Source organism: Mustela lutreola, chromosome 6 (assembly GCF_030435805.1).
Source record: "Mustela lutreola isolate mMusLut2 chromosome 6, mMusLut2.pri, whole genome shotgun sequence".
Classification (NCBI taxonomy): Eukaryota; Metazoa; Chordata; class Mammalia; order Carnivora; family Mustelidae; genus Mustela; species Mustela lutreola.
Genome location: NC_081295.1, coordinates 30,616,436 through 30,630,102, shown reverse-complemented (window position 1 = coordinate 30,630,102; position 13,667 = coordinate 30,616,436). Strand labels below are relative to the sequence as shown.

The 13,667-nt window shown below is 34.5% G+C and overlaps 1 protein-coding gene across 1 annotated transcript in view; it reads right to left on the bottom strand.

Annotated features, from left to right (window-relative positions):
* ASCC3 (activating signal cointegrator 1 complex subunit 3) overlaps positions 1-13,667 on the bottom strand; it is a 344,503-nt gene that overhangs the window by 57,436 nt on the left and 273,400 nt on the right. The window contains exon 36 of the mRNA XM_059177004.1: positions 13,439-13,573. Within this exon, the coding sequence (XP_059032987.1) occupies positions 13,439-13,573 (135 nt within the window). The remainder of the gene's footprint in view (positions 1-13,438; positions 13,574-13,667) is intronic.

Below are 13,667 nucleotides of genomic sequence, written 5' to 3'. Positions count from 1 at the left end.
TGAAGGCAAAACAAAAGCAAAACACAAATAAGAAACATAAACTAAAACATAGCGCTGCACAAAAAAAATCTACCTTGATCAAGGTCAGATATGTTTGAACATGTGTCTTTCACCTTATCAGATCTTCACACTAATCCTGTGATGATAAGTAGGGCAGGTATAACTCCCCATTTTTTAATGAAAGGAAACTGAGATTAAGAAATTAAATGACTTGCCACTTACACAAAGAAGTTAAAATGGCCATGCTGAGATTTGAACCCATGTTTCCTAGATGCAAATGCCATATTCATTCTACCACACTATGGCCCCTTGGTTTATTAATGGCCTTTGTCCACCTTCACAGGTCTTTCCCCACTTCCTCAGTTTCCACTGAGGACCTTGCTTCTTAGCTTATAAAAAAAATTAAAGCAAACGCAAGGGGATTTCCACATTCTCCTACCACCTACTAACCTATACCCTAATACTCCATATCCCTTTGGAGAAAAATACTCCTTTTCTTCCATTACAATGGATTAATTTGCTCTGCTATCTAAGGCCAATTTTTCCACTTTCACATTGATTCCTACATCCCTTTTGTTTTCTTAAAGACTTTAGGCTTTCCAATAACACCATTTATTACCTCCCTATAGGATCATTTTTATCTGCATGCAAATAATATTCTATATCTTAAATTTAAAAAGGAAATTGATTTTACATCTCCCCCCTCAGCTCCAAGTAAGAATTAGCTATATTTATTGTCTTCGGTTTCTTACAACTCAGTCTCTGAATCCTTTCAAATAAAATAAAGCTTTTCTCTATTATTCTGCTGAAATTACTCACTAAAGACATCTAGGATCTTTATCTTATCAAGTCAAAGGAACAATCATAGCTCTCACCCACTCTGTATCAATAATCTCTAACTCAGTTAATCACCATCCCCTTGAGGTATTTTTTCCCCCCTTGGCTTCTAGGACCATTCACTCTCCTAGAGGTTTTCCTTCCACTTGTCATCCTTCAATTTCAGGCTTCTTTGCTGACCTATCTTCTCCTCTCTCTCTCCAACCTCAACATGATCCAGAGCTCAATCCTCAGATCATTTTTCTTTTATTTTTAATTTTAATTCTAGTGCAGTTAACATGCAGTGTTACACTAGTTGCAGGTATAATACAGCGATCCAACACTTCATCCAACACTGGTGTTCATTCCGAGAGCCCTCCTTAATCCCATCACCTCCTTGACCCACCCTCCCACCACCCGCCCTCATCGGTTTCTTCTCTCTAGTTAAGAGTCTATTTCTTGGTTTGTCTCCCTTTTTTTCTCCACAGACTTTTTTTCAATACTCATTTCACCCAATCTCACTCAACCTCAGGACTAAAATTTTGAATACCATCCCTTTGCCAGTTACCAGTCATCCCCCCCCCCCCCCCGTAAACACAGACCCTGCCTTATTCTCTTTACCAAGTAGTCCAGGCCCAAAACCTAGCATTGTCTTTACTTCCTCTGTTTACTTATAATTAACCCATCGATTCCTATTGGTTCTATTTTCAAAACATCCTTAGTCTAACTACTACTCATCATTTCAACTTCTGACCATTCTATCCAAGCCATTTTCTCTCACCTTGACTTTCAATCATTTCTCTACTACTTGACTAACAACCATTTCTCTACTAAGGAGCTAGAGTGGTTTTTTCAGAACAAATAATATCACATCACTCTTTTGATCAAAACCCCTCCAATGGCTTCTCCCAACACTTAAGAGGACAAAATCCAGACTCCCTAGAGAGAGGACAGATGACCTATCTCTTACATACCATGCCCACCCAATGCTTGTTCTAACCATACTGGCTTCCCTGCTATTCTTTGAACCTGACAAGTATTTCCTGCTTGATGGCCTTTGCATATGCTTTTCCTTCTGCCTAGAAATTCTTCCCTAAGGTTTTCTCATAAGTTGGTTGCTAATGTCCCTCAGTTCTCTATTCAGATATCTCCTGTGAAAAGTTTTCTTTAACTGTCCTGTATTTAGAACAGTCTCCTCTAGGTATCCGTAGACACTGGCTTGATTTTTAAAAAATCTCATTTATATCTACTTTGTTATATTACATGTTTGTTTACTTGTTTATTTACCAGTCCACTATGAATATAAGGCTCACGAGTACTGGAACTTCATCAAACTAGTCTGCTGCTATATTCTCCACGTGTGGAGCACAGTCTGAATGTAACAAATATTATTATTAAATATAATAACAGCTTCTGTTTACTGAGTTTACTGTAAATGAGCAAAAGACTGTTCTGTGCTTTACCTATATTAACTAATTTAATCTTCCCAGTAGCTCCAGGAGGTGCTTATAGCGGTGAGATCACAAAAGTCATATTTATGAATCATTCTGTACTTGGACTATTGGCTGTTTCCTTTAAAATAGGACTATGAAAAGAATTACTCAGAAGGATTAACTGACAAAAAACTTACTTGTGAGAAAATAATCAGAAGATATAAATCTCTTTATAGGCTAAATAATGGCTAAATGTATGAGGAAGAGTGGAGATTTGATAACCAATGAGTGAGTGAAAAAAATATTTATAAGTATAAGGAAATATAGCAAAATAAGAAATTGAGGAAGGGTAATTATGCTGTTTCCACTAAAAGCCCCCTAACCTTGTAGAGTGGTGTTATTTGTAGAATAAAATTCAATAAACCAGGGAGATGGCTACATATAACTTATTTTTAAACATATATTAAGATATACTTTATGAGATTAAGAGTCATTTATGGTTTGTCTCCCTCCCAATCCCATCTTGTTTCATTTATTCTTCTACCCACTTAAGCCTCCATGTTGCATCACCACTTCCTCATATCAGGGAGATCATATGATAGTTGTCTTTCTCTGCTTGACTTATTTCGCTAAGCATGATACGCTCTAGTTCCATCCACGTTGTTGCAAATGGCAAGATTTCATTTCTTTTGATGGCTGCATAGGACATTGGGGAGGGTATGTGATTTGGTGAGTGCTGTGAAGTGTGTAAACCTGGTGATTCACAGACCTGGGGATAAAAATATATGTATATAAAAAATATATGTTTATAAAAAATAAAAAATTAAAAAAAAAAAAAAAAAAAAAAAAAAAGATATACTTTAATATACTTTACAACAGAGAATTCACAGAAGTTTAATCTTAAACTGTTAACATAGTTTTTTCAAAAAAATGTATTTTTAAGCACACAGTGATTCTATTGTTTTTCTACATTATTCCATAGAAAACAAGCCTGGCATGTTAGTTAATATAAAAGACTATTATGTCCCTCAGCACCAAGGAGCATGTCTATGATTATTTTTTCTTTTTAAAATTCCATGTTTCTATTTTTTAATCATTCATCTTTTTATTAACATATAGTGTATTATTTGTTTCAGGGGTACAGTTCTGTGAGTCATCAGTCTTACACAATTCACAGTGCTCACCATAGGACGTACCCTCCCCGGTGCCCATCAACCAGCTCCTCATATTCCAGCAATCCTGAAATTAAGAGTCTGTTAGGGCTTGTCTCTAAAATAATGTAATATTGTGGACTCCACTAACACCAACTGGGGGTTGGAAAAGAAATGAGATGTTTAGTTTTTCTTTTGCTCTATTATAGGCAAGTGATACTGAAATACATTGAGTTGGCTTTAAGTACTGGAAATAATCACACTTATTTATCTACTTTGCAGCTCTGTGAGAATAAAAGGCAGGATATATTTTTTATCTTAAACAATGTTTTGGCATTATTTGTATTTGGAAGATACTTAGAACAGGAACTATGAACCTGTTGGAAAATTTCTGATCACCATTATTGTGAGGAAGGAGCTAGCACTGATTTCTGAAACATTCTACCTATTGAACCAATAGAATCCTAACAATTATTTTAGAGCACTTAACTTAATTGGGATTATATTAGAAACATTTTGAGCAGACACCAATTTCTGGCATACGAAAACTGCATTTTAAAATATTTTATCCAATGTTCAAGTTTCCATTTATTCTTTACTTATTTTTAAAGTTTAAACAATGCTCTACTTACTCACAGAATGAACTGACAAATGGCTAAAGTTTATAGGGAAGAGATTTTATTCCAGCAATAGCATAATCTTTGATGTTATTTTTATTTCCCCAATGTGATGGTATGTGTATCAATAATTTTTTAAAAAAAGATTTTATTTATTTATTTGACAGAGGGAGAGAAAGTGAGCATGAGCAGGGAGAGTGGAAGGCAGAGGGAGAAGCAGGCTCCCTGCTGAGCAAGAGCCCAATGTGGGACTCGATCCCAGCACCCTGGGATCATGATCTGAGCGGAAGGCAGACGCTTAACCAATTGAGCAACCGAGGCATCCCAATAATTCTTTTTTTTAAAATTAAAGATTTATTTACTTATTTTGGAGGAAAATAGCTTACGTATGTGCACGGGGAAAGAAGGAGAGGGAGAGAGAATCTCAAGCAGACTCCCCGTTGAGTGGAGCCTGATGGGGGGCTCGATGCTAGGATCCTGATATTATGACCAGAGCCAAAATCAAGAGGTGGATGCTTAACTGATTGAACCACCTAAGCACCCTCTTATTAACAATTCTAAATAGTATGATATCTGATATCATTCAGCTAAGCAGGGATACCAGTGATAAAATATTTTCAAAACTAAATTAATGATGATTTCCTTTGCCAAAGGATTTGTGACAGGGTTCCCTGAAAGGCAAACTACCTGGACTTTTATAAACATAATTTATACAACACGATCTGAGATCATGACTTACACACCTCCTGCCTATAGGCCAGGCTGGTAATTCTGACTTTTTGGGGACAGCAATCGCAGCAACTCTCCTGCTCTGAATGCCATAAGTAGGACTAAACACTTCTCATGCATAGGTGAAGCTATATTAAGCAGCAAAAGCCAAGAGATAGGTATGCAGCACAAGCTTGTTTTTGTTAGAATCTTTGGGCTCCAGGACAAATTTCCTTAAAAGATATGGGTCTTCTATTTTTTTTTTTTTTGTATTTCCCAAACTACCCTGAGTATTGGATAGAGCACTTGGCAAATCTTAATAAATGCTGACAAGCCAAAAGTATTTTTTATAGATAGCTTAGGCTGAGAAGGCTAATGGTATATTTTATGCACCTTGTGCTTTGTAAGTTTAAATAAAAGGGCAAAATAAGATGGAAGAGGAAAAAGAAAAGTTTAAAATGGCAAAGGGAGAAACAAGGCATTTAAAAGGTTGCTGGAAAATACGAATTCTAATTCCAAGTTTGCCCTTTCCCTATTGACAGCTGAGTTTTTATATTATTTTTCCATACTAACTGTGTCATCTTGAGCAAGAATGGGTCTTTGGTCTTCGACAAATTGAAGAAGTTATATTAGGGGATAAAGAAAGAAATATCAAAGTTATTCATATTTTGATATATAAAATCATTTCTTAATTAACAGCTCTACTTAATCACAAACTATTAGATGCCTAATAATTGCCAGTTTTCATTTTGTGGGAGAAGAACAAAATAAAAAATGTAAAACAGGACAAATTTCAGGTAACATCATAAATACGTTTTATGCTCATCAGAACACATAGCTTAAAAATCGTAAAGTAATCTATTGATGCACAACAGATATATCTAGGACTGAGGTCTTTTACCAGGAAAATATTTTACTTTCTTCTGTGCTGAGGAGAGCTTATATGTACAGAACTCTAGGAAGAAGCTGAGAAATAATGGAGAAGAGGGAAAGTCTCAAGGGAAAGAGACCAAGACAAGTAGAAAGATAACTTTTTTTTCAAGACATTTGCCATCTGTGCCTCTCTGAAAGATGCCAGGCAGCTCCCCAGCCTGAGGGTTAGGGAAGCTCTTCTCACAAACCCTGGAAGATATCCCATTAGGTTTCCCCACCAGGAAGATAAAGAGTAGCAGATGGGATCCTGCAATTGTCAGGAGGTGATTTGGAAATGGAAGGCCACGAGGTTCGTGGTGTTCACTGTTACTCTGTTAACCTCTCCTTCCTTTCATTCTTCCTTTAATGAACTCTTTAATTTTGCATGCTGGGTCCCCTACTGATGCCATTCATATCTGCCTTGTCCTTTTTATTTGTTCGGTTTTAAATTTCTCTTTTTAAAACAATATTGCTTATTTTTCCAATCTCATGTTTGAGGAAGATGTATTTGTAATTTTCTATCAAAAGATTTGTAGTTGTGCCCAAACAGGACAAACTTCAAGCATTAAAAATGCTCTGTTACTGAAAATGTTCTACACATGGGCAGAGCAAAGAATCTGTATGCCTTTAAAGAAAGTAGTACAGAGAACTGCCAAACCTGGAAATTTATGGACATATAAAAATCTGATTGCTCTGATACTTCCTAAATTTGGAATGGTTCTTTTTTATATTAACATATGAAACCCATGCTTTTAGTCAATATCCAAGGCTTTGCGAAAAAATAAGAATTTCACAACTTTTCAGATTGGATATTTGATATATAATCTCATGTTTCTGTGTAGTCACAAGAACCATAACAAATGAGTATATCTTCTAAAAATATTTATTGAGAATTCTAGAGACAGAACATTTGGGGCATATTCTGCTTTCTTTCAAAGCTATTAATATGATAGCAAGCATATTCCTAAATCTGTTCAAATAAATTTTCCCTAACTTTGAAATCTTTTTATTTCTATTATGGTTTGAAAATAGGTTACCTTCTATAAGTTCACTGAACATATCAAATCATGATGCTTGTTTGCCATGACGACAGGCACTTTCTACTCTCGATGTGGGCTTTCAGTGCCAACATCATTAAGAGATTCTTTAAATTACTTTTTAAATGTCCCTTTCCCTCAGGATTTTCACTTATATCTAATTAGACTACTTACTCTATGCCATGTAATCCCTGTTGCCAAAACTGCTAAATGCTTCAATAAGTAGGAGGAGGGCATCAATGGAGCAAGACAGATGTAATGTCACTGGTTAACAATAGAAGTGTGAAGCAGCTGCCTTAATTATGAAGCTTATTAATTCATGGTGTTAAAAAAAAAACTTGGCAAGAGTTCTTATAAAATAGCTAAACTTTCCAAATAGCATCATATCGTTTAAAACTTAAAATATGTGTTTTCACTAAGAAATAGTGCAATAATTATTTTGTCACAGTAATTAACATCTGCATTTAACATCTATAATTCTAAGTTACAAGGCCACACATGAGTTTAAAAGTAATTCTGTTTTTAAATTAACTTTTTGAAAATATATACCCTTATTCTTCTGTGCTTTAAAAATTTTTTACCGTTGGAATTAAAACACTGGATAAGGATAAACTACGTCTCGGAGAGGAAGTGAGGTAGAGAGAAGAAATTCTAAAGAACTACTCTTTAAGCAACCTCATAAATTTCAATTTTATCATGTGTATATTAATGTTTACCCTGAAGCACTGTTTGAGGATTACAAATAATGTATATAAAATGCCTGGCATGTAGTAGGTGCTCAATAAAAGATAGCAGTATTTTTTTAATAGATGCATTGGAAAGACAAAATTTAAACAAACAGGTTGCTATTATAGAATAAGATTAGTGAACAGAAATAGTCTCAGTACAGTCTTTGGCCTTGGAGCTTTTCACTATCATTTAAAGGTAATGACAGCTGAAGATGTAAGCTAGAAACAATTCAATTACTTAGGAATAAGACAAATGAATAGAAATGAAATCTCAAAAGAGGTATAACTAAAAAAAAATTAGTGGAAGTGTATTTTCTTTTTCAGTTTGACTGAAATAAAAATTTATATATAATGGAGTAACAACCAACAAAAATTAGTTCCTGGAAGTTTAACACACTGCCACGTTTAAAATAAACAGGCAAAACTCCTCATATTACTTGGAAGGATGAAAATATTCCAAGTATCCAGAGGGCCAAAAGAAAAAATCATGTAAATGCCATACAGGTCTAATCCTGATCCCCACCGGTCTGTAAAGGAATGATCAGCATCTATCCCACCAAATCTGACAGTTTCTCCTTGTCTTTTAGTTCTTCAGTAGTTTTATCATTAATAAATTCATTCCAACCCTTTCTGAATCTATATATTTGGCGTGTGTGTGTGTGTGCTTACACACCCACTCTCTCTTGCATGTTTGTCAGTAATGTTCACTATTCTATCTCCTGCCCCTACAAAGAGCCTCAGACATCATAGGTACAAAATAAATATTTTTTAAGAATTAGTATATGGTCTGTGGGTAGAAATATGACTGATAGAATTTAATATAGACCAATGTAGAGCGTAATGTATTAAGGACAAAATATATACATTATGCATACTTCATTTTATGTATAAGATATTTCTTTTTCTTTTTTAAAACTATTTATTTCTTAGGACAATTTCACTTAGCTTAGCTCCTTATTGGGAAGAGTTTAGTTTTCAACTTTAAACTCAGAAATTTCCTGTTTGTCCATCCTTTGGTCAAAAGGATGATTACTATCAATATAACACCATTCTTCAAAATAACAGTCTGACCCCAATCATTCTACTGATAGAAGAAAAAGAACAGAATTCAGAAGACGGTATATATGACCTTAATGTATTTTTTTTTAAAGATTTTATTTATTTATTTGACAGACAGAGATCTCAAGCAGGCAGAGAGGCAGGCAGAGAGAGAGGGGAGGAAGCAGGCTCCCTGCGGAGCAGAGAGCCCGATGTGGGGCTTGATCCCAGGACCCTGGGATCATGACCTGAGCCGAAGGCAGAGGCTTTAACCCACTGAGCCACCCAGGCGCCCCAATGAATTTTTTTTTTTTTTTAAAACTCAAACCTGACAACCTTCTATGAACACTGAAAGAGGGAAGTCTATAGTGCTTAAAAACACTGTATAAGGAAGCATGTCATAAAATGACCTGATTAAATAAATGCTTTCTCTTTTATTTTTGAAAGAAAATAAACTGTCTGGTAAATATTATAAAGGCACTAAAACTGCACCCTTACTTAAAAAGAAATTCAGAAAAGCTGACAGTGATATGCAAAATGACAAAATAAACAATAGGAATTCTAATTCATTTAAGTAAAGGAAAAACAACTCTAGAGCTAACTATGAGATTTTAAATACATATCTTTTCTAAAGGGAGAAAGATCTAAAAACAGTTGTTAGTTAACAGTTATGAATATATAAAATCAAGAGATTATCACTTGAAACTATGTTTGATGTTAAATGAAGAGAAATAACATATTTATGTATTTTTAAATGTCTGGTGAAAGTGAATCAATGTCTTAATATTCTTTTTTCTTCTATGGTTGGTTATGGTGAAAATGAAATCAGTGTAATATTCTTTTTTCCTTTTATGATTGGTTACCTTCTAGATTTTTTCCTCTATGCCAGGTATAATCAATCACATTGCAACACTGAGAACGTCAAAGAAAACCATAATGAACACACTTTCTATACCATCACTAATACCAAAGGAAAGAAATAAAGTTAAATATGTAACCTAAGATAAAATGAGAAAACTTCATTCATTGCCAAAACTAAACTGATGGAAATATTAGAGTAAGTCCAAAGTAATACTCAAGAGAATGGAAGCTTTTCAGTTGTGATCTCAGGAATACTAAAAATTCATTAAAAAATAATATATTAATAAAAAGTTCAAAGATGACTTTAGAAACATCAATGACTATCTTTATAAAAGGAGATGCTGGCAGTGAATAGGTTCTAATACTGAATTTTTCAAAACTATAATGTGACATTATTAAGCATCATAATAACAAAACAATAATAATGAAAATAGGCCTTTGAAACTAACGACACTCCTTTTGGTTTTCTTTGCCCTGTTGTGTTTATCATCCTGTTCTCCATAGCTCCTGTCTGGCTGCTTTTTTCTCCATGTTTCACAACCACAAGGAGATTAATTCCCATTTTTGGAGGTGAGAGTAAAGATAATAAGGCTATGTGAATCATTTAGGAATATTTAGGGTGGTAACAGCAAACATTAAAAAATAATACTTTTCAGCAACAGAACGAATTCTAGAAATTGCACTGTAATTACTTCAAATCCAATCTTGTTTTACTATTGAATATTTCTTTGTTACTTATACACATATGTTCTCTAGTGAATGGAAAGTAATTTCTACACAAAAAATTAATAAAACAGTGGTACCTGCAGATCTTCTTGTCAATATGTGTCCCACAGTTCTTTTTTTATTTTTTAAGATTTTATTTATTTATTTGACAGAGAGATCACAAGTAGGTAGGGAGAGAGGAGGGAGCAGACTCCCTGCTGAGCAGAGAACCTGATGCGGGGCTTGATCCCAGGAGCCTGAGATCATGACCTGAGCTGAAGGCAGAGGCTTAACCCACTGAGCCACCCAGGTGCCCCTGTGTCCCACAGTTCTAAAGCCCCAATATCCTCATTCAAAAACCACTGTCACTGAGATACTACAGACTTAGAAGCTAGGGAGTACAGAGTGAGTTTCCTACACTAAAAACATAGGATGAAGAGATGACATCATTGTTGCTGTGAAAATTATTACGGGTACCCCAAATCATATCCATATAAATATACTGTTGAGTTTATCTTACATGTATTTGCAGATGATTTTTTTTTAATCACAAGAACTGACTTTATTTTAATAAAAATAATCCATGAGATCAGTGTAACTGGTTTTATGGTATAATGATGGAAAGGAGCAGGTTGCTGAAAGGAAACAGGCAGACCTCTTGTTCTGAGCAATGCCTTTTAAGAGAAGACTGAAGAGGATAACAGCCTAATTTTCTTGATATTGGATATATTTTTGGGTCTTTTTTTAGGGGGGTGTAGAGGGATACGGAGTGTAATAGACATATGGTTTTCACAAACCTTTACAAACAATGTGCATCCAGTCTTTTTTTCCCCCCATGGACTAGAAGGACAAATATTGCTAAAATGTCTATACTACCCAAAGCAATATGCATATTTAATGCAATTCCTACCAAAATAGCACTAGCAATTTTTAACAGAGCTAAAACAAAGTCCTAAAATTTGTGTGGAACCACACAAGACCCCAAATAGCCAAAGCAATCTTGAAAAAGAAGAGCAAAGCTGGAGGCATCACAATTCTGGACTTCAAGCTCTATTACAAAGCTGTAATCATCAAGACAGTATGGTACTGGCACAAAACAGACACACAGATCAGTGGAACAGAATAGAAAACCTAGACATGGACCCACAACTCTATTTTAGATTTTAGACAAATCAGGAAAAAATATTCAATGGAAAAAAGATGATCTCTTCAACAAATGCTGTTAGGAAAACTGGATAGCAACATGGTGAAGAATGAAACTGGACCATTTTTTTTTTTTTTACACCACATACAAAAATAAATTAAAAATGGATGAAAGACCTAAATGTGATGCAGGGAATCATCAAAATTCTAGAGGAAAACATAGGCAGCAACCTCTCTGACACACTAGACTATGCAACACCTTAGTAGACAAATCTACAGAGCCAAAGGAAACAAAAGCAGAATTACTGGGACTTTGACAAGATAAAAATCGTCTGCACAGCGAAGGAAACAATCAACCAAACTAAAAGGCAACCCATGGAATGGAAGATATCTGCAAATATGATCTTGGGTTAGTATCCAAAATGTGCGTCCAGCATCTAGTCTTAACATGTACCTCTTTCCTCAGTATCTTCCACTTCAGTGTGTGTGTGTGTGTGTGTGCGCGGGACATGAGAGGCAGCACAGGACAGTGGTTAAGAACCCATGGACTCTAGGAAGCAAAATGAGGGTTTTAGAAGGAAGAGGGCGTGGGGGATGGGTGAGCCTGGTGGTGGGTATTAAGGAGGGCACCGATTGCATGGAGCACTGGGTATTATACGCAAACAATGAATCATGGAACAGTACAACAAAAACTAATGACGTACTGCAGGGTGACATAACATAATTAAAAAACAAAAGAAAATAAAAAACAACCAAAACCCCCACCCATACTTGGGCTCCTAGACTGCAGCCATTAAGTATTGACTTAATGTACAACCTTAGGTTAGTTAACCTGTAAAAGGGGAATAATAATGGGATGTTATCAATATAAAATGAGTGGTTATTGTTAGAATTAAATGAGTTTATTGATGTAAAGTTCCTAGAATAGTGCTTGGCACATGAAAAGTACTCAAAGATGTTAGCTTTTATTATGTGTGTTCCCAAGGTAGGCATATATTTTTAAATATTAGATTAGACAAATATATCAAGGTAGGTAAATATGAAAGGAAAATTATATTCTTAAATCTAGTTTAAAATACTAGTTTAAAATACTAATTTAAAACCAAATTAATTAACCATGATTTTACTGTCTCCCGCTCAGATAAATCCTATTTTTCTGACTCTCCAACAAAGAAATAATAAAAACCTCATTCTTAAGGAACTAAAAATTCTTATTTTTTTATACTTGTTATTTCAGAAATGAATTTTTAATTTTATAAAAAAGTTTTTGATAGCAGCATCATATACTTTAATTCTCTACTCTTTTCTTTAAAGCAAATAACAGAACTGACGACTACAACAGGATCCATCCATCAATTCATTAACAAATTATTTTCTGACTCACTATAATGTACTTGGCCTTATGTTGCATACAACATCTACAAACCACTTCTCAAAGGAAAAACATGAAAAATTGGAAACTGTGAATGGGATATTGAAGCCATTGAGACTGATAAGCAAAGGAAGTAAGAAAAAAAGCTAGTAAGTAAGTGAACTATCTCAAAATCAATTAATGTGTAAGAGAAGGACCTTAAAAAAAAAAAAAAAAAAAAAAAAAAAGAGAAGGACCTTAAAGACATTGTAAGTCCAATGGTTTTTAACTCTTTAAAATAATACCAATGAGCCTGAGGAATAAGATAACATGTAGTATTCATTTATAACCTGTATTGACTAATGTGCTAACAAGGTTTTGTAGTAATTAAATTTAAATTGTTCTTGTTTTTACCCTGTAATAAATATGGTTGTAAAAATACAAATTTTCGAAGGGGGAAAAGGGTGGGAGTTGAACAGCTTTTTTGCCAATAAGTAAATCTAAGAGATCTTAATTGTGTGTCCCTATGGACACACATCATAGATTCAAGAAGAATGACTCAAAAGAAGCAGTAAGAAAGCTTTCAATTTTAATTCACACAAGTTATTATATTGAAGGTTAGGTGAAGAGCAGCACCTGGCTGCTGAAGATAGCCCCGTTTATACCTATTATCCTAACTTAAATATTAATAGTGATCCATTCCATTCTCAGAAGTACCCAAGTTTGGATAATAAATTATGTGGGAAACTTGGTACAAATATGTTCCTCTGTAGTGATCTTGTTTGGCAGGGGAAAACAGTTTATAAATAGTTTCTGCCAAATTTCTAGACACACTGGCTGGCAGCAATATAAGACCCAAATTAAAAGAAAAGGTATGAAATATATGGGATATAATCTCTTTGTATTAAAAAGCAATGCAATAATATCATGAAACTCACACTCAAAATTGAAAGCAATTCTTCGGTACCGCATTCAGGTTTCAAACGCTCTTTGAACATTTTAACTGTTTGGTGCTTCAAATAGTAGTAAGAGGCAATTCGGCCATATGTCAGAGGTTCAATGCTCCGATTATCCTATTTCAAAAAGAAAGATAAAATGACAAATAAAAAGTACAATAGAAGCACATGCATTCATAAAATTAATAGTTCTTACTGCAGGTTGCTATTA